This window comes from Mauremys mutica, chromosome 19, assembly GCF_020497125.1.
Source record: "Mauremys mutica isolate MM-2020 ecotype Southern chromosome 19, ASM2049712v1, whole genome shotgun sequence".
Taxonomy (NCBI): domain Eukaryota; kingdom Metazoa; phylum Chordata; order Testudines; family Geoemydidae; genus Mauremys; species Mauremys mutica.
Genome location: NC_059090.1, coordinates 24,419,251 through 24,445,509, shown reverse-complemented (window position 1 = coordinate 24,445,509; position 26,259 = coordinate 24,419,251). Strand labels below are relative to the sequence as shown.

The 26,259-nt window shown below is 47.7% G+C and overlaps 1 protein-coding gene across 4 annotated transcripts in view; it reads right to left on the bottom strand.

Annotated features, from left to right (window-relative positions):
* Nucleotides 1–26,259, bottom strand: part of SSH2 (slingshot protein phosphatase 2) — a 134,991-nt gene that overhangs the window by 68,602 nt on the left and 40,130 nt on the right. For 2 of the 4 annotated variants that reach the window (XM_044993547.1, XM_044993550.1), the window contains exons 1-2: nucleotides 22,302–22,346; nucleotides 14,783–14,826 (exon numbers count right to left, since the gene is read on the bottom strand). In XM_044993547.1, the coding sequence (XP_044849482.1) occupies nucleotides 14,783–14,826; nucleotides 22,302–22,331 (74 nt within the window). In that variant the 5' untranslated portion in view covers nucleotides 22,332–22,346. Of the gene's footprint in view, nucleotides 1–14,782; nucleotides 14,827–22,301; nucleotides 22,347–24,395; nucleotides 24,479–26,259 lie in introns of those variants that run through there. The other 2 variants (XM_044993551.1, XM_044993549.1) reach the window with 2 other exon arrangements.

Genomic DNA, 26,259 nt, shown 5'->3' with positions numbered 1-26,259 from the left:
TGGCAGCATCATGGGAACATGCATCTTTCTGGCCTACGCTTTAAATGAGCTCTTGAGACCAAGTACGTTTGATCCCATGTGCGTCTCTCTGAAGAACAAAAGTTTATCCTTGTTTCAGAGGGCAACCGGCAATCCCTCGCCCAATGCCAGTCTGAGTCCTAGTGGGAAAGCAAAGAGTAGGGTGACCCGACAGCAAGTGTGAAAAATCGGGACCGGGGTGGGGGGGGGGGCGGGTAATAGGAGCCTATATAAGAAAAAGACCCAAAAATCGGGACTGTCCCTATAAAATCAGGACATCTGGTCCCCTTGGCAAAGAAGAACAATGTAAAATTACACTGCACTTAAGGTCTTGTTGAAAGGCCACCTAGCAAGGTGAAGTCCTTGTAGTTACAGGGGTTAAGCCAAAAGAACAAAACCCTGATATTTTAGACTCACTGGTTCCTTATCCCTTCTCCCCAGCACCCCCTCATCCCAGAGTTGTGTTACCCGCGGTTGTCAGTGGTCACGGCTAGTTACACCCTTTGGTGATGTTGAGGTTTGGCCTGATTACACCTCTAGAGTGTCACCTTGTGTACCACCGCCTGGGTAAGGATTATGTCTCCAGATCAGCACTTCCCAGGACAAAGGTTCTTTGAGTGCTTGTTTGTTTAAATTGGTGCTTCCAGGTCCCCACCTGCATTTCTAACTCTCAGACCAGATTAAGAGTTAATGGTATTGGCACCTTTTGATGTTACCAAATAAAGCGTCTTCCTCCAAACAACAGATTCTCCTCTGCTGAAGGCAGCCCATTCACATAGCTATTCTTATTCCAGGCTGAAGTGTTAGCCTTTCCGACTAGGTTATCACCCCACCCTCGCCAGTCTTTTGTACTGCTTTGCTTAATTGGTAGTGTATTCCAAGTACACCAGTCCCTGTAGCCTCTGAACATTTGTTTATAATCAGGGAGGATTTTTCTTGGGTGGTACCTTTCCCAAATCACAATCCTACACACCAAGCCTTTAGGACTAACTCAATCCCTTCTTCTGCTCCACTACAACCCCACTAACACCCTCATGTAAATAAAGCCAGTCTAGCATATAAAAACCCACTTCCCCATGGAACTAAGAGCAAGTGCCTGGGGGCCGTGCCCTGCTTGTGTGTTGGTGCCCGTTTCCCCCACCCTGCACTAGTTTATCTTTTCAGAGTCTAAGCTCTTTGGGGCAAGGACTAAGTCTTCATGAAGCCGAACAGGAGCTAGCACGGGGTTTATATTGCAGCAGTGCCCTCAGCCTGGGTATTCTTACACACAGAGCGCAAGAGAAGTATGGTGCCCCCGTTTCTGCAATGCTACTTCACACAGCCGTGATTTGGGCTCCTGCATGTAAAGAGTGTGATGTGAAACACCTGACAGCAGCATTGCAATCATGGACTCCTCATCGGTAGTTCACGGTCAGTCTGACTACTCACAAAAACAGGACATTATTTACAGGACAAATACATGAAAACTGGATCCTGAATGCAGACACTTAAGAGTGTTCTATTACATCATGTACCCTACCATTACTTGTAACATCCTCCAAGGAGTACAAATAACTTCCCCAGCTAATTCCCTCTCCTCCCCTCCCGCACTGCTGCTCAGAATTGAGATGAGCTTGGCTGTTGATTCTCGTTTGCTGAGACCAAAGTACTGGAATGCAGTTGCTGGCAGTGTGGTCAAAGCTACTGCAAAGCCAGGAGGAGCAGAATAAAAGTAGATGTTCTCACACTGTCCCCACTTTCAATGGTGACTCATTAATGTTTGTTTTGGGACACTTTTGGGGGGGGGGGAGATGTATGCGAGGGCAGGGGGCGGAAGATAAGCTATTTAAAGTAAATGGATTTTTTCAGAAGATCAGGCTCAGACTTGACTATTTAAAAGCTTCCAGTAGGTGTGTTTTAAAGGGGTATCTGAAATCAATGCCAGGCTGAAACAAGGTTCCTTGTTTTCTAGCAGCTCAAACCAATTCTGGATAGAGACATGGACAAGCATCCTGCACTTGTGTTCTGAAAACAGAAATTTGTTATTAACCCCAACATAAAAACTGATAAGATAACCAACTGAAATAAGGTTGAGACTTTACTATGGAAGTCTGAATCCTCCTAACAGATCAGACTAGTGTTTTCTCTAGTCTGGTATCCAGTCTTCAACAACAGCTGGTGGCAGATGCTTCCAAGGAAGGTCCAAGAAACCTAATTATAGAATAGTCTGCCCCTAAGAGAAATTTCTTCTCCCTCCATTAGCTAGAAGTTGGCTTATACCTGACACACCCTGTTCCAAACATCAGACTTTTTAAATCTTAACTGCAGATATTCTCATTACCCACAAGCTTCCTGTTAAGATAGATCATGTTAGCCTCTGACATTCTTGTGGCAATAAGTTCCACAGGTTACCATGTGTCAAGTAAATAAAGCTGACAAAAGGAAATGATTTTGTAAGTTTTCTGGGATCGATACACCTGAAAGGCAATCAATCAGAATAAAATTGAAGGCACCAATTTAGAACCAAAATCATTTTTTTGGAGTTTCCACAAGAACAGCAGATTTTCTGTATCTGCAGAAAGCCAAGACTCCATACTACTTGGTCGGAATTCTGTCCAGTTAGAGTTTTACATTTTACACCCAACAAGGAAGTTCCCAATTAATTATTAAATAACTGATAGTATTTCACCCATTGTGTTGCTTACAGATTATATATTGCATCCAAAAAATTACAACAGAAGAACGTTAAGGCTGCAAAGGCAAAACTAAACAGTTAGGAAATGTCTTAATTAAGGTTGCCTGTGCACCATCCATTCCGTGCACTGAAAGAGGCAGGGGTCCTTTAAAAAAAAATTATGTGATCATATAATTAAATAATGCATACACATGAGAGGGTCAAATTAAGGTTGCATGGGCATCATTGATTCAAGTATTTTTAAAACTCCTAAGTGCTTCACTTTGCAAGTTTAATGTTCTTTTAACTTAAGACTTTGGGATGTTAAATATTTTATAATAATTCTATCACCACAGATCATAGTGCCTTGGATTTCTTCCAGGCATGTAATGGTGCTTATGAAAAATGGTGCCAGTTTACATATAATCTCCTAACATTAAAAACTAGAGTGCTTCCTAATCTTACCCATTTGGGAGCCCCTGGCAGGTCTCCGCAGCAGAGTCATTAAATTTATCATTTTTGAGGAGTTGCTTTTGCCTCTGTCTTTTAACATCAGGTGGCAGCATCTGTCCATTCACGTGTCAGGGATGAGACTTGCTGGGCTTTGCTTTAGCACACACCAATACTCTAGTCACACTCCACTGTTTCTCTAGACACCCAATTCTTTCCTTTGGCTGCACAGCTTCTTGGCCAAGGGAAATAGTTCTTGTAGCATTTCCCATCAATCCATCTTCCCTAACATGGCCAGAAGAAAGCTGACCAGCCCGCAATACTTTGCAAGACACTTTCTCGGCTGTTTCTTGGGGAGGTCTCCAAATTGAAAACTGAAGCAGTTTTCAAACTGATCTGTTTATCCACAGGTACTAGGAGCTATCATGCCAGCTTCTCCCCAGCCCACCACTGTGACTTAACCAGGATCTTCCAAGAAGGAAAGGGGGCAGTTTCATCTCAAAGTGCAGCCAGACATAGTCTAAGATGCCAACAAGGGAGGTGAATTACTGTTTTGCATGTAGACACCCATCAAGGGGAAGTTAGTAAGAGTTTTGGTCCAGCCATAAATAAACTAGATGGTACCTACTTCAGAAGGCACAGACCCTGACTGCATTGGAACTAGGGTTCCAGGAGCACCATATTGTGTTACTGATTCCCAGCCTAAAACATCTATAGATATGATTAATAAGAACTTGAATGAATTTTCCTTTCCTTATTCTCGATCTCCTTTCCATGGGAGGTTACTAACCCTGGAAGAAGTGCAATGGAGCTGTCACAGTGACAATATAAGCCCAGAAGTCACTGTTCTCCTTGTTAAAGTAGCAACCAAATTCAGTTTTTACATGTTCACGTTGATGGGAAAAAAAAAACCACTTGGCAAATTAGTATTTTTCTAGTTATCAGAAACCAAAGCAAAAAGAATCATGTGAATATTTATCCAACTCATACACACAATTCGGGCTATTTTATTGTGCAAATAAAGTGGTTCATGAAACAACGTAAAATATTTACTTTATACAATATTAACCTCCAATTCCAGTGCAGGGGGTTGATGAGATCACAGCTACAGACTAGTCATATCGTGTGGGTTTTGGATTCTGCAGATGACAAAGTTTAAGTTCCCTGTGCCATCCAATGTTTGCAACCGTAGCTAGAGTCTGCAGTTCCACAAAGCAAGCACACTGCTTGGCAGGTGGGCTGGAGGGGAGAACTTTCAAATTCCCGAAAGCTCTCCCCATATCCTTGGGTAACCACAGCAGGCCTCTTGGAGTGAGCCTGTCCCTGGGCCCAATTCACCCCACTGTCTGAAATGGCAGTTTAAAGAACAGGGGTTTCCAGCCCCTGGTGCTGCCCCCTTTCTGAACGCATGCACTGACTTCACTCTGACTGACATTCAAGCTTCCTCTCCTCACATCCAATCCCTACCAGCACTTCTGTCCAATACACGGCCTTCAATTGCTCTCCTTGAGCCTCCCCAGCTTTGCAGGTACCATACATGACATCCTTGCTCAGAGAGTTTGGGATAACATAAGAACGGCCGTACCGGGTCAGACCAAAGGTCCATCTAGCCCAGTATCTGTCTACCGACAGTGGCCAATGCCAGGTGCCCCTGAGGGAGTGAACCAAACAGGCAATGATCAAGTGATCTCTCTCCTGCCATCCATCTCCATCCTCTGACGAACAGAGGCTAGGGACACCATTCTTACCCATCCTGGCTAATAGCCATTTATGGACTTAGCCACCATGAATTTATCCAGTCCCCTTTTAAACATTGTTATAGTCCTAGCCTTCACAACCTCCTCAGGTATTTATCATTCAAAAGGGGAAACTATAATCAGTGGTTTCTAAGTGGTGTGTGGACCACCTGTGGCTTACTGGTGGTTACAGAGCTGGCTGTTCAAATGGTACATATTTCTTTCATACTGTTACATTTTTCATGCAAGTGACTGGTGTAATTGCTGCCACAGGGATGCCGGATTGCTAGTGGAAAGGAAGATGGTCCACACAGACGCAAAGGGGAAAAGCTGTGGACCCATGAGACACACTGAGATGTGGCTCAGGCTATGAAAGAGCTTGGGAACCTCTGCGGTGGATAACAGCATCTATCTTCTCAGATATCTCCACTGGATACACCAAGCCGCAGATACCCCTTCCATCAGGATCAAAGTTATCAAGCCACCCCACTTACAGTTACAGCAACATGCCTCCAAGTCCCTGTACTGGAAAGATGGCTGCCAGGGCACGGAGCGAGAAGGAAGCATGATTAAGGTTTGCGGAGTGTTAGAAGTTAGTACATCATTTTTGGAGGTCACTCAAATACGGTGCAATAAGGATAGCCAGGATCAGCACCCAGCAGTGTCTTGCAGCACAGAGCATCACACGGCACTCTTCTGTCCCAGACCTACAGCGAGGAAGGTCAAAGGCACAGACGCACGGAAGTCTACATACCAGTCCACACCCGCGCTCTGCACCAAGTGGCAATTACACATCTCTGCTGATGGGGGTTGTAATTTACAGCAAGAGACCTGGATTCAATTTTATTTTTTAAATTCAACAGCACGGCTGCAGAATTATGCAGCTGTTCCCATGTACAAACTTTCAGTACAAGGGACCTAATTCAGTTTTGCCTCAAGGCAAGTGATTGCAACCCACAGACAGCTATTAACCATAAGTAAGGCTGCATGTCTGTCAGGGAAGTCATGGATTCCCTGAGTTTCTGTAACCTGGGCAGCAGCTGGCTCTGGGGCTGCCCAAACAGATCAGGCAGCCCCTGGGCCAGCCGCACTGGCCGCTGCTAGGGCAGTTGGGATGTGGGAGGGGGCTCAGATCTGGGGCAGGGGCGTGGGATAGTGCTTACCTCAGGGGGGCTCCCCGGAAGCAGCCAGCTCCTAGGCAGAGGGGCCAGGGGGCTCCATGCGCTGCCCGTGGTCACAGGCGCCACCCCTGCCACTCCTACCCCTCGCCAACCCTCCCCCACCCCCAGCGGGGGTCCTGGGTCACGCACCAGCACCCATCTTCCTCCCAGCACCCGGGGGGGGTTCCAGGCCGTCCCCCAAGGGCACTCCCGGCCCAAGTTTTAGTGAAGGGTATAATACAAGTCATGGACAGATCATGGGCTGTGAATGTTTGTTTACTGCCTGTGCCCTGTCCATGACTTTTGCTAAAAATACCCATGACTAAAACGTAGCCTTAACCATAAGCTCCTGCATTAAATTGTGGGCTTCCACTCCCCAAATGAAGGGAGTCAACGCTGAAACCCTGAAGCATCGTGGCTTCCTGGAACCATCACCACAGCACTAACCAGAAATGTTTCTCCTGGAAAGGACTATTTTACCTGAATCCACAGAAAGTGCAGAGCATGCCAGGACACATACTGAAATTGTGTTTTCCTCATTGCATTTTACTAATAGGCTTAAAATTAGGACCAAATAGACATTTTCTCCTGACACTTCTGAGAAGAGACACATGCCCCCCTCTGGGCACAGAACTATCCATATGCAAACAGACATTAGTCTGACCAAGGGACATGCAAAGCAGGTTCACAGGGCTTCTCTGAGTGCTTAGAAGATGATGGCATATGCCTGGGGCTTTTATTCAGTGTTGTATGCAGTGGTTATGCAGGAAAAAAGAATGCTAAGCTAGTTCCAAACGCTGCATTTGATCAACTATTTGTGTCTTGATGATTATATAAATGACACTTCATGACTAGGAGAAACATGCAGGTGGCTTCTCACCTGTACTTCAAAGGGATCTGACAGTATAGGAACCCTGACCCTAGCTCCAAGTGCCCCACCCTTCGGAACCCTGACCCTAGCTCCAAGAGCCCTACCCAAAGAAACCCTAACCCTAGGGCGGAAAGCCCTACCCATAGGAACCCTAACCCAGCTCCAAAAGCCCTACCCATAGGAACCCTAACCCTAGGGCGGGGCACTCTACCCAAAGGAACCCTAACCCTAGCTCCAAGTGCCCTACCCATAGGAACCCTAACCCTACGGCAGGGCACTCTACCCAAAGGAACCCTAACCCTAGCTCCAAGGGCCCTACCCATATATGTTTGAGGACAGCCTGACAAAGGATCACATGCAGAGAGCAGGATGATGCCTAGGAGCCTGGCCTATCAGCAAATGAAAGATGCAGAGCTCCTTGTACCACTAAGGAGGCAGAGCACACATGAAAAAGTTAATATATTGTCAGCTGGTGTAATACTTACAAACAAGACTCACCATTCACCTAAAAAGCATGACAGTGTAGCAATGCAAAATTCATAGCCGTGCTAGGCTGCATGCCAGAGAGATTGATAAAATAGACATGGAAAATAAAGGGAGCTGGAGTCAAAATGCACTTCAGCTAGATCCGAGTCTGGTATAGTTTGACGGCCTTTTATTGTACAGTCACCGAAGATTAATTGGTCAGGGGAAAATCATCATGAAGGTAACAGTTGAGGCCGAGTGGAGCAGCCAAATTACTTTCTATGTAATTTGAATAAGAACAAAGGATTGGTCTGGTATATCTTGGAGTGCAAAGAGACACACTGAATCCTTCACGGAGGAGGCAAAATGACAGCGTGCTTGTCTCGTGAAAGGAGGGCCACAGCCAGCCTGGCTGTAAAGGACTGGAAGGACGTGGGGTGAGCAATACTTTACAGGACATGAGAATATCTTGTTCATTAAATCTAGGCTCTAGGGTGCGTGTTCTGATTTCATTTGGCATGGAATCGTTTGTTTACGATACTTCGACCCGCTACGACCAGAATCTCTGGGCTTTGTTAAATAAACTTATTTCACAATAAACACATCTAAGTGCTGCATGTTAAATGTAGCGGTGATCTGAGGTGGGACTGGTACGCGGCAGTGCCCTGTTTCTTTGGACGCAGCGAATCTGCGAGAGTCCAGTGGACCGTGGGCTGGTCGCTCTAGGGAGCCGCTCAGATGGTTCGAGGGTTGGGATGTGCCTATTGCCAATTTGCAGAGTGACAACGGGGCCTGCGAGGCCTAGAGGGCAGGTTGTGTTGCGTGTGGCCAGTGGAACTGGGGAGCTGACCACAGCAGGCACAGACAGGGTTTCCTCCTGCTAAGGGCAGGTGGTAGCAAGATGCCTCACAACCTAGGTACCTCTGAGGAGCATCACAGCCTGCTCAGACTTAGAGACTAAACAGTGCAGAGAAAATGAAGATGTTAAGTGCATCTCCAAATGTGCTTATGCCCAATATTTAAACTACACCTTGCAGAGGCGAAGAATTAAGTCTTTAACAGGGATTTTTTTAAATTACTTAATAGCATTTATTAAAATAGGAAAGGATTAACTTAATATCTTATTCCTGAAACCAGCTTCCTGCTGTAATGAAACCGCTTTCAAGTAGAATTTCCCCACATTTTCATGTGGGAATCAGTGGGCGATGTTGAGGCATGCTTGGGACAGAGGACGCTACCCTGAGGCTGGTGTTATCATGACTTTGCATGAGGTCAGGCAAGGCAAGGCATGTTCTTCCTGAAAGAGCCATTTAAACCAAACCCACTGCAGGAGTAGAGTCAGAGAGAAAAGTCAGGGCCCGGGGAGGTAAGTTAGGATGATTGCATCAGCTGTGCCTCATCCCCAGGAAAGCGGCACCAACTGGGCCCTGCTCAGACAAGCAGTCAGAAATTCCACTAATAGATGCCTTTAAAGAGTTAATTCTAAGTACAGCTGATAATTAAGGCTGGATTTAACTCAGCCCATTTTTAAACTGCAAGCTGCCATCTAGTACCAGTCTGCAGACACGATAGGCTACTTACTGCCGCCCGGAAACAGCATTTCAGCTTTCTAAGAAAGGGTCTTGCCTGCCCTTAGCTTCCCTACCACCAGCAACAGGAAGTCTCAGAGCGGAGGTCACCACGTCAACAGTGGGGTGCCATTTCCTGTCCTAGAGAAGTATTTTAAATATGCACAAAATGTTATCACTGAACCCAACTTAAAAAGAAGCCCCTAACTAGGCCACAGCAACTGAGCAGACACAAAAATCCCACACTCCTGCCAAGCCCAAGTGCATGAGAGAGGCTCCAAAGAGCCATGAGATTTTAATAAATAAACTGGGTTTGTTATTTGTGTTGGGGTTTTGAGCCTTCAGGCTTCATGTTTTCAAGCTCTTCTCCACAGTCACCAAAGCCAGAGAGACTTCTTAATGAGAGCAAAGATTCTCATGTAGGTGCCCGACTCCAGGAGCTGGGGATCTGCGGGGGAAAAAAAGCCACCCAACACCACAGGACTTATGATAAGATCATGAGAAGTGGCAACACGAATGAGAGTAGAAGCTGCAAAAGCCCGTTAGTCACCTCGGTGTCACGAGCCCATCCTGAAGCAGGAGTGTTATTCACAGCTTTATAAGCAACTGGAATAGCCCCTTCCCCCCTTGTTACCTATTCCTACAAACATATTCAAAAACTGAACACTAGGAACGTTGTTCTGTGCCTTACCTGAAAATGTCCTTTCTTGGAATAATGAGGCCACAGATCCAGGACATCGGATCTCTGCTCTAAGCCAGCCTTGGAGGCAGACCAAGTCTGGTAATCAGGCAGGGAAGGTGTGGCTCTGCCTGAGACACACCCATTGCCTAGGAAATCTCTGGCCACTCTAGATCAGCTCAGCTCCCATACCCAGACTCCCCTCACATGCTGATCCTTGAGATCACAGTGGGTTGCTCTCAGCTTTGGCCAGTTTATGCTGTTCTCGCTCTCGTTTGGAGCAGATCCCTTGCACAGTCCTTGATCCTGTGTGAGCACCCCATCCCGCAGGCTGGCACTCTGGCGTTAGATGTCCGTCATGGACCATTGAATGGGAACCTGACTTTAATCTGCTCTGACTCATTCACTGTCTGAAGGACCCAAGAATCCTCCTGGGGGAAGAGTTGAGAGGATAAGTTGAAGCTCACTAGCTGTCTCATGCGAGCACGTCACTCAGAAGATCACTGATCCTATGCAGATCTTCTATCTTCTGGGAACTTCCCTGGGGAGGCTGACTACTCCGGTAAAATCTCAGTTTCTCTTATTTTTCCTACAATAAGAAATTGTCCTCTCCAAAGTTTCTATCTCCACTCAAGGGGAAATCCATTGAAACTTAACTGACTCGTTCGCAAAGCCACGGCTCTGCACCCATCTGTCTGTGGGATACTGTCTACGGCAGGGTGGAGGCTCTGATCAGGATGTCACCCAGGTAGACGTGACCTCTTATGCATTTCCATCAACACTCAAGGGGCTGTTGCTAAACAGAACAGGAGGACCATACTGGCAGCAATGTGCTCTGAAAGCAAAGTACCCATGAGACAGTCAAACTGGGATCTAGAAATAAGCAGCCTTCAAGTCTACTGATGTCATGCAGTTCCCATCACTGATGGCTCCCAGCGTGGACTTTAAGGTCTCCATCTTGAATTCGGATTTCTCCATGGAACTGTTGAGATACTTGGGGTTGATAGCTGCTCTGTAGCCTTCTGACTTTTTTTTGGACTAGGAACAATATGGAGTAAAGGCTTAGTTTCCTCTGTAAAGGAGAGACAAGTTCTTTTGCTCCCCTCTGTAGGAGATCTAGGGAAGCTCTCTGCATGCACAGCAACTCTTCTTCCTCAGGGAGAAGCCCTCTGGCAGTGTGATTTTTAATAGGCTGAGACACATCCACCCATGTTAGCACTGCTTGTGAAAGCCTGAGGTGGCACTTAGGGTGCCAGACAACAGTTCTTATTTTGTCCATTTATTTTTGTTGGCCTGATGCCCCCCAATAGTGTCCATGCCCAAGTGAGGAGGATGAAGCAACGCCTACCTGGGCGTGGCTGCATGTGAAGGGACCGCATAGTGAGGAGGCCACTGTTTCAGGTGGAAGTCTCCCAGTTAAAGACACGGAGTCTCCCACCACCAGGCCAAAGAGCCCCATTTATCATTGGATTTTGGCTGGTGCACACTGAGTAACCTTCTTATAGAATGGGGGCTGTGGGGAGGAAAAGTGTGTGTGTGGGGGGGAAATGGACCAAGATACCCCTTACTGCCTTGCTGGTTTTACCACATCTGGGCTGCTGTCCCTCTCCTCACTCCATAGCCATCTGCTGGGGGAGGCGATAGAGGGGGTGGCAAGGCATGACGACCTGCAGCAGACGCTTGGAGCAATAACCTGGACATTCAGGCCTGGGGACCCGCAGCAGCAGCTGGCTAGGACAGCCCAAAAGTTAGGGCATGGTGCAGCAGCTGAGGGTGGCAACTTGATACCTTCCCATTTGTTTGGCTGGACCAGGAAATCCCCATCCCAGTAGTGCGCCCTCCCAGGATGCATGAGAAGAGACGCCGCTACAGCTTGTGACAGGCAGCTGCAGACCTGTAGTTTATAAGACTCAGTACATTTGTTTTACAAGTATTTGGAGTGCTGGCTCCCTTCCCAAGCAGGGAGGATTCCTGTTGTGGGGCTGTGTATGCAAGCACCCCTGAGGAATTCTCTCTGCTTAAGCCTGGTCTTTTCTGCCCTGATTTGCCAGGATGCACTGACGGGGAGCAGGGGGAACCAGGCGCAGAGGCATATCTGCCCTGCTGCACTCCGTAGATTTACACAGCTTGAGGGAAACAGGTTTCACTTTGTGCCTTAGAGTGACTCCTAGATGAATCTCCCGAATCAGACTCTTCTGAATTGGGTGGGGACCAGGGCTCTCTTCCCTTAGTGTTCTATGTTGGGGTGACTAGAAGGGTGTGAATGCCTGAGACACTTCTGGACGTGGCTTGCACACAGGCTGACCCGGCCCCAGTGGCACCAGGTTCTGAGGGAGCCCTTGGCTTGAAGGCTGCAGTGGAGATGAGGTGGGCTGACACTGCTGGCAGGGAAGGCAGCTGCAGGGCTCAGGCAGGCAACAAGGGCTGCACTGCAAGGCTCAGCTGGGGGAGATGAGCAGGGAACCAGGTGCTGAGCACAGGCTGCACAATGGAGGGGTTGGGCCCCAGGGCCCCTTATCAGGTTCTTCTCACACTGGATCCCTGCAGGAGCGTCTGACCCTTTGGTACTGGGCCTCAGCCTACGCTCGGCCCGCACGGACCTGGAGGCAGGGGAAGAGGCGGGAACTGGTGCCAGGCCTGGAGAACTTTTGCTGTTGAAGTGCTGCCTCTGCTTTCTGGGAGCTCTCCTGCTCAGGGCAGGAGGTTGCAGAAAATACTGCCCCGGCCTGAGCACTGAGAGGAGCTGGAGTCTCTGCAGAACAGGCACAGGTCTCCAGGCAGTCAGCCTGCCGGGCCGGGCAGGAGACAGTACCTGGCTTTCCCTCTCTCAGCCTTCCCCACCATCCTGCACTGCGTGTGCATGAGCACAGGGCAGGGACAGCCCAGCAAGGGAGAGGAGAAAGGGGGAATCCCTCCTTTGGCTGATAAAATCTCCAAGCTGTCAGGAGTCGGGAAGGAATTTTCCTCCAGGGTAGATTGGCAGTGGCCCTGGAGGTTTTTCGCCTTCTTCCGCAGCATGGGGTAGGAGTCGCTTGCTGGAGGATTATCTGCTACTTGAAGTCTTTAAATCAGGATTTGGGGACTTCAACAGCTGAGTCAAGGGAGAGAATTATTTCAGGAGTGGGTGGGTCAGCTTTTGTGGCCTGCATCTTGCGGGAGGTCAGACTAGATGATCATAATGGTCCCTTCTGATCTTAAGTTCTATGATTCTATGATCTGCCTTTAAGCTTCTTCATCTTTAAGTTTGCTCTGCAGCAAGTGAGAAGGGGGGAAAAAACAGCTCTGCCTGCCTGCAGCTGAAGAGGCAGCCAGAAGCTGGTGGTCTCTCAGAGGCGGAACCATATCTCCCTTGCCCGATTGACCCATGTGGTCCGCCTCCAAGGCTGTGCAGAGCAAAGACCTCAATGCCATGGAACTGTAGACCTCATAACAAACAAGATCTGATCACAACAGCCAAAAAGAATCATTGTACCTCCTTCCCTTTTTTTCATTTGAAGATGGTAAAACTCTACATAAAAATCTGACACAAAGGAGAGATCCGACCGAGAGAACATTTCAGGGAGACAATTCTGTTGGCGTTGGACAAGTCACCCAGTTACAGACAGCAGCTACTTTCAAAGTATTGACTTGATCCAACTTTCAAAGTAAAAAACAGCTGAACATTTTGAAATAGTGGAAAAAAAGTTACCATTGTTAAGTCTGTCTGGCCGACGGAGGTCCGAGAGGTCACCAGCTCATAAGACATAGAATCATAGAATCTCAGGGCTGGAAGGGACCTCGGGAGGTTCTAGTCCAACCCCCTGCTCAAAGCAGGACCAATCCCCAACACTGTTGAATGCACGTAGTTCTGGTGCGCTGGTTTCGTTAAGGTAAGAGTTTGGTGGCAGGTGCCGTTTTCTGTTTGAAATGACTGGACTTGGCTTTGACAGGAATTAATACCAACTTCCCAAAAGAACCCTTAGATTAGAAGAACAGGATTACAGCTCATTTGGCTCTCACACTATTCTCGGACAGGAGAAGAGGACGATGCCTGGGTAGGTCTGAGGACATACGTGTGCAAGAGGAACACCCACCATGTACATACCCAGTGAAATGGGCAGAGGACAAAAAGATACTCTGATACCTCCTTACCATGTATTCGATACTCAAAGTATACTCACCTGCAAAAAAGCGAGCACACCTGTCCAACTTTTTGAATTTTAACATTTGAAAGACATGCCCGGTTCATTAAATGTGTAATCTGATTTCACTCGGTTTAATAAAATCAAGGAAAACAGTATGTCCTGGGTAGTCAGTGATCCCATATTACAGGGTGAGTAATACCTTTTAAATGGAGAGATCTGATTACATTACTGTCTGTTTCTCTAAACAAACACTCCCTGTTGTAATGATTGTTGTCTCCCATGTCTACATGGCAAAGGGTTGTAAACTTGTGAGAACCTCCTAAATAAATCAACAGTGTAAATGATGGCTGGGCTTACAGGCATGAAGTAACCCAGTCGCTTCAGCTTTGGGGACAGTTGATCAGCGGCCACGAGATGTGGCAGGAATATCTGGAGGTGAAGGAGTAGGAGAACTGAAGGGTGCCAACGGGAGGATGAAGTCAGATTCTGTGACGCTGTCCCGTAAACAGATGAACCTGCTCTCAGCCAACATTAGTAAGAGAGGCGGAGTGGCTGTGGCCCAGGCTTTTACCAGAGGGCCACGGCTGACAGAGCAAGGCCACTGCGCCCTGGAGCTCTCAGTATCCCCGGGTCACGGGTGATGGGCCAATCCTGAGGCCCCGAGCAGCTGCCACGCTTGGGAGCTGGAGGTGCTCAGCACCACAGGATGTGGCAATGGCTGCGTCGCCCACAGCTGCACAGGCTCTCCCCCCTGTTCCCCATGTAGTGGTGGGCAAAGCCCCCCTCCCCAGAGGCAGGGATTCTTCCCTCCTCCTGTACCCTTCTGACCCGCCACAGAGCCCCTTCCGCTGCCGCAGTGGCCCCGTTGCTGGGGACGCCATCTAGGCTGGGGTTAGCTGACATTAGCTTTCCAGAAAGGTCAGGATGATCCAGCTGCGTTGGACTAGCAAGAGCTAGAAAGTGGGAAGGGGCTGTGGGAGCAGGGGGAGAGCACTGTGCTGCAGTCACCATGGAAACCACCCTTCACTACTGCTGCAAGCGCTAAGGGGCACTCTTACCTTCGGGGCTGGGACCGGCACTCTTCCTCCCCGCTGTCCGCCTCCTGCATGCACAGGGGAGAAAAAAACAGGACCGGTTAAAATACAAACCCGTTCATAAAACTTCCGACTATTGCACTTCACTAGCTCGGATGGTGTCTGTGGGCAGGGGGGTTTCTTTTTTATTACCCCTGTACACCTCCCCTCCTGCTGCTGCATAGGCACTTACTTCCTGAAAGCCTTTAAATAAACACATGGGAATCATTCTGCATACGCAGAATTTAACATGCTGCTGCATGGCCTTCCGACAACCTCTGCCAAGCAAAGAGCACCCACAGTCAAGCACTTACGTTGCTCCTGGGGGGAAAATCCCAGTGTCTGACAGTGAGAAGCTCAGAATCAAAAAAGAGCAAGTGAAACCCAGCCCCATTTGGGGAAGTGCAGACGCACTAGGAAGTGGACATTGACACGGTACACTGCTTCTGATGCAAAATTAATAGGCATAATTTCTAACATGCTGTGGAATTTTACTAGGATTTTCTATTCGAGCCTGAAGCGATAGTTCAGCAGAGAAATCTCAAGGTGATTAATTCCACTTCACAGCGGATTAAAATGAACATCTGCAGGCAGGACTGGGGGAGGGGTGTAGAATTTGCTTTATCAGTGAAAATAATAAAATCAAGCTTGGTCATTGTAGTTCCATGTTGGCTGGAAAGCATTTTAAAGCACAAGCAACATTCGAAGTTGGCACAAAAAGGTCTTCAAGGAACAAAGCTCAGCACCTGGTAACAGGCGATACAGGCAATGCTACTCTTTCAAGTTTTCGCCCAGGTCACTTGGGGGCTTTCGGCTGTGATTTTATTGAATCATAGAAGCATAGGACTGGAAGGGACTTCAATAGGTCATCTAGTCCGGTCCCCTGCACTCAAGGCAGGACTACGTAATAACTAGACCATCCCTGACAGGTGTTTGTCTGACCTGTTCTTAACCTCCAGTGACAGAGATTCCACAACCTCTCTAGGCAATTTTTTCCAGGGCTTATCCACCCTGAGAGTTTTTCCTCATGTCCAACCTAAACTGCTCTTGCTGCAATTTAAGCCCATTGCTTCTTGTCCTGTCCTCAGAGGCTAAGGAGAACAATTTTTCAGTGTCAGATTCCAAGCAGGGTCACACCTTCCATTTGGGAGGGAGACCTCCAAAGAGCACACAGCTGCTATAGGTAGTGGTGTTGGCAATTCAGTATGTGGTACCTCTTTCTTTTAAGCCAGCACTGCCTCAGTGCAGTGCTAAGAGGTGTTTTTGCCATTTTTCAGGCAAGAGGTAAAACCCAAGGTTCTCCAGGCACCGAAGATCCCACAGCCTTTTTCTCCAGGGGTTGAGCATTAGCATGATATACTGACCAAACCCCAGTGCAGACATTTACTTCATTCCACCGTGGATTTTTAATTAGATCCCGGATTCTTCCTCGCTGTTAGACTGGTGTGTAGTGTTACAGTCAACTGTCCTAACAGCTGTTCCATTCCACCCCGGAGGAGGAAGGGGTATCTAGCACTTTTAAAAAGAGCATCCACAGAGGAGCATATGTGGTGGGAAGAAGGCTATCAGCAGGAAGAGACCATCTTTTACACAGTTGGATGGAACAATCAGAAAGTGCCCATTATATTTCTATAAAGCACCCACACTAGGCTTTCCCCTACAGCATTGCATTGCATTACACCTAGATACCTCCGTTAGAACACTGGAGCCATTCTAGCACCACAATTCTGAGTGACGGCACCTGCCGCACGTGGGGAGTAGATCTGAATCCCAGACTCTGTATGCTGCTTGCCAGTGAACCCTACACAGAGACAGAGGCTTTGCCAGCTACAGAACTATTCTAGTTTTCCTTCTACATCTTTCATCCGCTACGGCTGCTTTGAAAATGCTCTTGCACCCATCCCTACCAACCCATTCAGCTGTCACCTGCAAGGCGTACAGGTGGAGACAGAATGGTTGGCTAGTACATACCATGAGGCAGCAGAAGGGTAAGAAATAAGATTCTGGATTGGGTCCGGATAGGATCAGCAGAACAATCAGCCATTATGTCTGCTGACCCCACCTCCCCCTTCCAGCCCCACCAGAGGGTAAGTGCAGACCTGCTGCTGGGAGCAGGAGAGCAAGTGGAGCAGAGGGAGAGGGAGAGGGAGGAGTTCTGAAACAGTCATCAGCACTTGCAGAGTTTGCAAAAAAAAAATTCAGACCTGCAATTCCTAAGTCACAGGCTCAAAAAGGGTGGAATGGAAATGTCACTTCAGCACCAGGGAATTGTATAACCAGATTCGGTTTCCTGTAACGTCACAGAACGAGAGGCACAGATCAAGAAAGCCATCAGTGCAGCATTACTTGGGTCATGTTAGTTATTACGTGCAAAGCTCAAGGCCTTTCTTTATACAAAATGCAAAATACAGACGGGAACGGCCAGCAGAAATATTTGCATCTCTGCTGTCTGAGACTCTGACCCTGAGAGGTGCTCGCTAGCAGAGTTCCAGGAAAAGCACAGGTGCTCAGCACCTCTCAGGCTCAGACCCCAGTTAATGCCTAATAAACGAGGAGACAAACAGCAAAACAGACACCTACAGCCACAAATCAGAGCTAAAACTGCAGGCTACACATGCTGAGGGGAAACCAGCAGGGCTACCTTCCACAGCCCAGGCCTCAGAAATAGCAATGCCATTCCAGCAGCGTGAGACAGGTATGCCAGCACCCACTCTAACTGAAAACCCCAACACACTCCATCGCCAGGAGAGAACGTGATGCAAATATTAACAGCGTCAAACAGGTACAACTGCGCAGGGAGAGAATTGGCCAAGCAGCTTTCCAAACCCTCCCTCCTGCAATGAAGCATTGCAATGTTCCCAGCCGCAGGCTCAAGGCGGCTGGATGCTGCAAGCCGCAGCTCCAATAGGCCGTGTGCCGGCAGGAGTCTGAAGCTGGTTGCCATTATGCGGGCATATACGGGGATGGCACAGGCTCGGATTCCTCAGAGCCACGCTGTTGCCCACCTTGCCGACCACAGCTGTTCTTGCAACCGGCATCCCAGATAGCTGAAGGCACCAGGTTTTAGCCTGAGCTTCCCTGCAACTTGTCGAGAGCACCGCACACGGCTGCCCAGGACATGGTGCCATTCTGTGCTGGCTACCGTGTAAACTCTGGGCAACAGGGGCTTTGTCTTCCTAGCTGCCTGCACAGCACTTAGCACAACACGGCCCTCACCATCACTGGGACCTTTAAACAACAAGTGTTGGTAGCAGCCCTTCATCAGTCATCTACCAGTGAGGTCAAATATAGAATAGTCAAGTGACCAACAGTCTCAGGACTAGATGCCTTTCCTGGTTTAGCTATCAAGCTCTAAGCGTATATGCAATTATCTCCTTACGAACAAATTTCCTTTTAAGGGAAACACCAACATGGAGTGTAGCGAACTGGTGCAAGTCAAGTGACTTGAAAGAGCTAGACATCTCACCTCCTAAAAATGGATAGATCGGCAAGATGACGAACGGGGAACCCACTGTCAGCTTTGCAATCAGATTGTGTTTTCCTATCACCGAGTTAATCCGCTGTCAGGCAGAGTAAAGGTCTCAGAAGCACGCAGGTCACTCAAGCACTTTTGAAAAGGCTGCCCACTGTAGATCTGTACCAACTATCCTTAGAACCCCAGCTGGATTCTGCCAGGTCACAAGACACATGGCCAACGCTCCATATGGGTTCCCCAGGATGGGGACTTACTAACCTGTCTAATAACAGCAGTCAACAATGTGAACAGCAGCCATTATGGGTGAGCCAAGAGCTCGAGAGTATTTGTTCTCTAGTCAAATGAGTTCCTCAAGTCCAGGATAAGGTGAAGTGGAGGAGAGAAGCACTTCAGGTCTGCGCTACCTCACTCAGTAATCTAAGCTATGCAGACAATGCTGTTTTCAGGCTGGAACGTGCAGCAAAACACATCATTACAGCAAGTGGCCAGCTACACATCCAAAAAACCCCAGCCATGGCAACTAGCAAGCACCATGTCCCCTCAGCAAAACAAACAGAAAGGATGGCCTGGAGCATGCAGACCATTTCAGTTATCTTGGCTCCACGTGGAATTCAAACCTCAAGAGCTCTCTGAAAACGTGGAGGCGGCTAGACATGACCCCATCAGTTTCCATCTGTCGCCGCTGAAGATTTGATGAGAGCTAAACATTAGACATAAATGCAGCACATTTTAGTGTCAGGAGTTCAGCTGTTCAGAACATAGCCAATTATGGTCATATAAACTGGACTATGGACACATGCGATTCTGGTCAGAGTCTCCAAGATCTAATACTGCTACCTGCACTCTGCTGTCCAGCCTGGGAGGTCTGAAAACTCATCTTATCTTTACACTTTAGGATTTATGGCAACCATCCGTCTTCCCTTTCTGTCTTTACTACCAAGTCTCCTGTCTATCGGTCTGCCACCCTCTCCCCTCTGGCCAGTTTGCATCTCATGTATCTGTCTTGGTATGCACGCCCCACCCCAAATCAGCTTTACGGGAGCATCTTATCTTGCTTCCATCCTTCCAGCTTATTCAGGATCCTGCTCCCCAAAAACACTATTTCCTCTCTCACCCTGTGACTCTGTCACTGACTTTCCACACCAAGTTCAATCTTTTCTGTCTCATATTGGAGGCTCTTTGCAACTCCAGCACAGCTTCTCTTATCTGCTTCACGCCTCCCAAGTTTCCCTCCTGACTACCGCCTTTGCAGCCGCCTCTTGGTGCCACCTGATGGGCTGCTCCTGTTATGCTTAACCGTCTTCCACTTCAATCACTCCCTTATTCTGCCATGGAATTTCTCCTCTACCGTGAGCTCGGACCATCATCTGACATGCCGCATATCTGGCCTATCGCATTATTTCCTGCGCTAGGTGTAATCGTGGGTATTTTTCGATGCCTGCAAAGCAGTAAGATCACTAAGCACACTGTGAAGACGAGGGGCCGCTATAAACCCGGAACTACAATTTAATACAAGTTCTCCACTAGAGGGCAGGAGAGTCACGGCATGGAGAAACACTGCAAGTTCCGGAGTGACTCCACCTAAGGGAGAGGCATCTCCCACATGCATGTTACTTTTAAATGGAAAGTGTTTTGGAAGTTCCTGTTGCCGTTTCTTAGTACGTTCTCAGAGCGTGGGAAGTATTGGTGCAGTGCAGCCAGCTGTCAGCTGCAGAGACTACCTAGAATTGGTGTAAGCAGCACTGTTTTTCTAGCTGCGGTACAAAGGCCATTCGAAAATGCGTAGTCCGGGGCGTCTGTTGAGCTGACAGCCACCAACACTGAAGCGGCTCATGTGCATCCCTGGAATACAAGCTGTCACAAGTGTTTTCCATTCGCTATGGCCCATACATTATAGCTAAAGTGCAGCAAGGAGTGCCAGGACAGTAGCTTGTGGTTCATGCTATGCAGAGACTCCTGGGGGCTGATTGTTACAGTCTCAAGCCAGCCCCTTGTACCAATCCATGTGCAACAACTCCTGCTGTTTTAGGAAGCAGCCCTGACAAGCTCCAAAGGGGTCACGCCTTGTCTTCCTTGGCCAGAGACATGGCAGAAACAGGGATCTCAGGGGAAACAGAAGGAGAGTCTCATGGCTCTAACTAGGCCACAATATTAACGACAGCTTAAAATGAAAGATGAAAATGTCACGCTTTGCGCCTTTCAGGCTGTGTGGAACAGAATATGCAAAACACAAACCCAGTTTTTACTTTGATCTTCTGCCAGGTGCCAGTCATTAAAAGGGCAAGGGAGAAGAGAGAAATTATTTAGCATTAGTCAGGCTTATACAATGGCACATAAACCACTCTCCGGTCCCTATGGAGCCTCTTTCTTATCTCTATGTGGCAATAAAAACAGTGCTCATCTGCATTCTGGAATTCACATCCCAGCTTGTTCTGTCTGCATGTAACATCCGAGTTCCCTGGCGCGCACATTCTTTGGATAAGATGTACCATTTCCACCAACTCCTGTATCCAACGTTTACTACACTTTCATTAGCCACGGTACATTAGTGAGGCTTCTTGCCATCTACATGTTTGAACCCTAAAATAAATTCCCTTTAGCATATCTGTTTGGTTATATTGCTAAAGCACGTGTCAGAGACATATGGGAACCATGCCTCAACTGCTGCTTGCAAAGTGAAATGCAAAGTGAAATGCTAGCTCGTAAACTACTCTCAAGACCGCCCTTCTATCAACACAAGCAGATGAGTTAATCTCTCAGGGTACGTCCAGACTACCCGCTGAATCGGCAGGTAGCGATCGATTTTGCGGGGCTCGATATATCGCGTCTCATCTAGACGCGATATATCGATCCCCGAACGCGCTCCTGTCGACTCTGGAACTCCACCGGAGTGAGTGGCGGTAGCGGAGTCGACGGGGGAGCCGCGGACGTCGATCCCGAGCGGTGAGGACGGGAGGTAAGTCAGGATAAAAGATACTTCGACTTCAGCTACGGTATTCCCATAGCTGAAGTTGCGTATCTTACCTCGACACTGCCCCCCAGTGTGGACCAGGCCTCAGTTTGCCAGTGTGAAGCAGTGGTATTAATAGGCCACTACATTTTATGCATTCCACCCTCAGTGTGAAGATGCAGCTGTAATCTCACATGCATGGCAGAGTTTCCCATAGCCAGGCTACATCACAAACTGGATCTGTACCAGGAGTTAGCTTTTTTCCTTAGAACTGTGATAATCATCATTTAAAATGATTAAAAACAGAGGAAACGGTCTCTTTTCCATCATAACAGCTAGCAGCATCTTCCTTAGAAAAGATTCCTGGTATCAAAAAGGAATGAAATCTGTTCCCATGACTGTACACACTTTGAATGGCATTAAACGACCACCACAGTTAGTCTGGGGTCAGACTGCTCTAGCTGGACATTTTAATGGAAGATGCCAGATCAATTTATAAATGAGATGCAAAAATACACCTCCTAATGCCATCAGCTGCAAGCCTGGTGCATTTAGTTACCTTCTCTTCCTTCTCTGAGCAGGGGCTGGGAACACAAGCTCCTAGTGTGGCAGTACATTTAGCCACCTTCAGATCTGCCCTTCACCACCCTCCACCCAAACCACCCCACCACTGACTAAACCCAAAAGCCTGTTGGAACAGCCTATATGGCCAGGGGCTGGCAATTCAGACAAACTGTCACTCTAACTTGTGTCTAGACTCTCTCTAGAGTGGAGGCTCTCCTATGCCTTGAGTGCAATGACTCCTAACCACAAGTTGTAAAGATGCCAGGTGTGCCTTCACGTACACTAGTTCAACCCTGCTGAAGTCACTAATGGAGGCTCTCTCTCTAACTACAGAGCAGTCATCTATAGTCAACTGCCACAGCAACTCCAGCGCCTCTGCAACCATGGACAAAATCCTGAGCTAGTGTAACTGGTCCATTGACTGCCGCAGAGACGACAATTTGCACCAGCTGACTTTTCATGGAAGAAGATTGGGGGGGGCGTGGCAGGATTTCCATTTTCCCCAGCTCAGTTACCTTGATTTGGCATCTCTGTAGCCAGCTCATTTTCACGATTTCTCCTGTATGATCAGTTTCTTCCTTTGTTTGCAGGGATCTTTCACACAAGCAGCAGGATGAAGAAAATATAAAAGAGTGAGGTGTGGTTGCAAATCCCCGGTTGGCAGGTGGCCGCAGGGGTGGATGTAGGGCATCAAGCTATTTTAAATGCCTAGACTTCAAGCTGATAACACCCCTTCCTTTAAGGAATGAAAGTCCTCCTTGACAAGGAGCACAAGATCTAATGCCACTCGGAGACATGAGCACACAGCGGTATCTGCATTTCTGAAACAGAAAGCTTTCCAGCCTTCACCCGTGGCGAAACCCGCTTTGAGTCCATGAAAGATGGCAACAAACTCACTGATACAGGAGTGAGCTGCCAACAGCAGTAACTACCCAACAGTGCAAGGTGTTAGTGTATTGCCAAGGCCAGTTACCTTGCAGGATTAACCTCATGGGTCACTCGACTCTGTTCTGCTACTACTCAAAGCCTCCACACCTCATGAGGCAGGATTGCTTTAGAGTAAATTTTCATTCACAGCTATTGAGTCGCATCAGGCAATGAACGGAACGGGCTCATGAGAGTAGGAACTGAAGACATGCTTCGCTATAGATCTGATCACTGCTAAGCTGTTGAAGTAAAGGTGTGCTCACTCCACCTACCCTTCCCTGATGACAGCCCTGCCCATATACCCAAAATACACGGTGAAAACCTCCCAGCTGGGCAGGATCTTTGCTGGGAAGAAGGCAGCTGGTCTAGTCAAATCAGGGGCTATGCACCCAAACATTAATCTAATAGCTAATCCATGCAAATGCTGTTCATGAGCGTGAGGGAGAGCATCTTCCAGGTCTCCCAGTGCATCTGTGTCTTTGCAACAGCTGTCTCATACATTGCAAGCTCTGGTACAGGCACTCTTTGGACAGCACGGAGCACATCAGCATAATAAACAATCCTTTGCCTAGCCCCAGATCACCAAGCTCCTTCTCTGCCTATGGACCCAACCAGATAAATACTGATCACAGAAGTCACATGGAGATAATACATTCACTGCACAGACTCCTGAAGTCCAAGGGAGTTTGAGCTGCACAAGGAATGCACAAGTACCAACTGAAGCCTGATAGCACCAATGACAAACTGTGCATAAGATGCCTTGTTAAGAAGGCTGGTCCTATGAACAGTGAGTTTAAAATCACTTACTGGGAAAAAACAAAGAAACCTGGATATACAAGGTCAGACAGATTCAGTTCAAAACCACTATACACATGTCCCTCCATGGCAGAGCCACACTAAGTTTTTTTTAAACATTCTCTTAAACAAGCTGTGTTAACATAAACCCCACGTATGCTGTGTTCACAGCAAGGCCTGAGTGCCAGCAACACCACCAGACTGGTACAAAGAAACAAGGACAGACTTGAAACCCTAGGCTGAAAAGTTTAAATCTTTTGAAAGACCCAAGGTTGCACATGAATTAATTCTAGCTTGAATTTCTGAAACACGCTGAAATATCACAATTTTCAGTTCCATGCTTGGGCTTTGCTTAGGAGTTGTTTGATGCCAAGAAGGATGTTTTAATCACAGAAAGCGGGCAGCCAGAGGATCAGACTGCACACGGACGTCCATAGACTCAGACTTTAAGGTCAGAAGGGACCATTATGATCATCTTGTCTGACCCTCCTGCACAATGCAGGCCACACAATCTCACCCATCCACTTCTATAACAAAGCCCTAACCTATGTCTGAGTTATTGAAGTCCTCAAATTGTGGTTTGAACACCTCAAGCTGCAGAGAATCCGCCAGCAAGCAACCCGTGCCCCATGCTGCAGATGTCACAGCAGAGAAGATTGCTAGCAGTTTATGGAAATATTTTCTGAATATTAAGTAACTGATTTTGAACAGAGTTGATTCTAGATATCACTCCCCTGGCAGTGATGTGAAAACACCCGTACATGTGTGTGTGCACACCATAAAGCTCAACGCAGAACCAATTAATTCTACAAGCCGCTCAAGCAGCCCTGGAAGAGACAAACCCTAATTAGTTTCATATCCTTTCATAGACATTATAATAAGGTTACCTGGTATATTCCAAGGAGCCTGAAGGTGAAATAAGCAGTCACAATGCCTGTGAGATCAGCATAGGAGTAAGTGGTACATGGGTAAAATACACAGCATAGCAGAGAGCTGCACTGAAGCAAATACATTTGCTTGTTATGCACTTGAATGACAAAGGCACCAATCAGAAAGGCTTGTGTAAGACTCGTGGTTCCGGGTCATAAAGAAGTAAGTACAATAAGGCCGTATTGGTCAGACCAATGGTCCATCCAGCCCAGTATCCTGTCTACCGACAGTGGCCAATGCCAGGTGCCCCAGAGGGAGTGAACCTAACAGGCAATGATCAAGTGATCTCTCTCCTGCCGTCTATCTCCATCCTCTGACAAACAGAGGCTAGGGACACCATTCCTTAACCATCCTGGCTAATAGCCATTTATGGACTTAACCTCCATGAATTTATCCAGTTCTCTTTTAAACGCTGTTATAGTGCTAGCCTTCACAACCGCCTCAGGCAAGGAGTTCCACAAGTTGACAATGCGCTGTGTGAAGAAGAACTTCCTTTTATTTGTATTAAACCTGCTGCCCATTAATTTCATTTGGTGACCCCTAGATCTTATATTATGGAATAAGAAAATAATTTTTCCTTATTTACTTTCTCCACACCACTCATGATTTTATATACTTTTAACATATCCCCCCTTAGTCTCCTCTTTTCCAAGCTGAAAAGTCCTAACCTCTTCTCATATGGGACCCATTACAAACCCCTAATCATTTTAGTTGCCCTTCTCCTAACTTTTTCTAATGCCGGTATATCTTTTTTGAGATGAGGAGACCTCATCTGTATGCAGTATTCAAGATGTACCATGGATTTATATAAGGGCAAGAAGATATTCTCCATCTTATTCTCTATCCATTTTTAATGATTCCTAACATCCTGTTTGCTTTTTTGACTGCTGCTGCACACTGCGTGGAGGTCTTCAGAGAACTATCCACGATGACGCCAAGATCTCTCTCCTGATTAGGAAATAGGCCCCGAGAAAGATGGAGCATGTGCACATCTAAATCTCTCCATGCAATCGCTCTTCCTGATCTTTCCAAACCAGGGGCCAAGAAGGATCACTCAGCCAGTCACCACTGGTCTTTTCATTGGGATAGCTCTGGGACCTATTAATGCTTTTAGCCAGTTCCTGCTGCCTCCCTGGATAAGATAACACCTTGCTTTAAACGCATGAAAACCACCCAAGGCCCTCAGAGAAGCGGCACAGTTCCATGGGGCAGTTCAGGATCAAGCGGTCAGAGAATTTCTAGTACACAACACCTCCACTCAGACGGAGGACAGCAATAGGCAAGGCAGGGTAGTATTTCACACGAGCCTCCCTCCCTTTTTCCAACCTCAGACTTAGCATGGCAAAACACACCACTGACGGTGTGATCTGGCGACATCGTGCACAGCACTTCTGCTATAGGAGAAGAATCACTTCCCTCTCAACAGCATCCAAGCGGAAACGCACTGAGGAGACAGGGTGCAAGCAGCCTGGCTGTCCCTGCCAGGATGCAGGGAAGGGAAGGCGTCCCTTCCACTGCCAAGCCTGATAGGGTAGCGAGGCACCAAGCAAGACACACCCAATCACTCGAAAGCTGCAATTCCACTGTAATCATTGGTAAGTAGAAATGCAAGTTCCACCCCCTGAAGACGACACCCTCATTCCTGCACCAACTGTCAAAAAGTTCCTCTGTTCATTTCAGGCATAAGAATAAACAGCGAGAGGCTCTGATGAACGTGTAGACAGTCCAAATTCAGAGTCAACAACAGAGATAGTACTTAGAAACATAAGAATAGTCACACAGGGTCAGACCAATGGTCCATCTAGCCCAGTATCCTGTCTT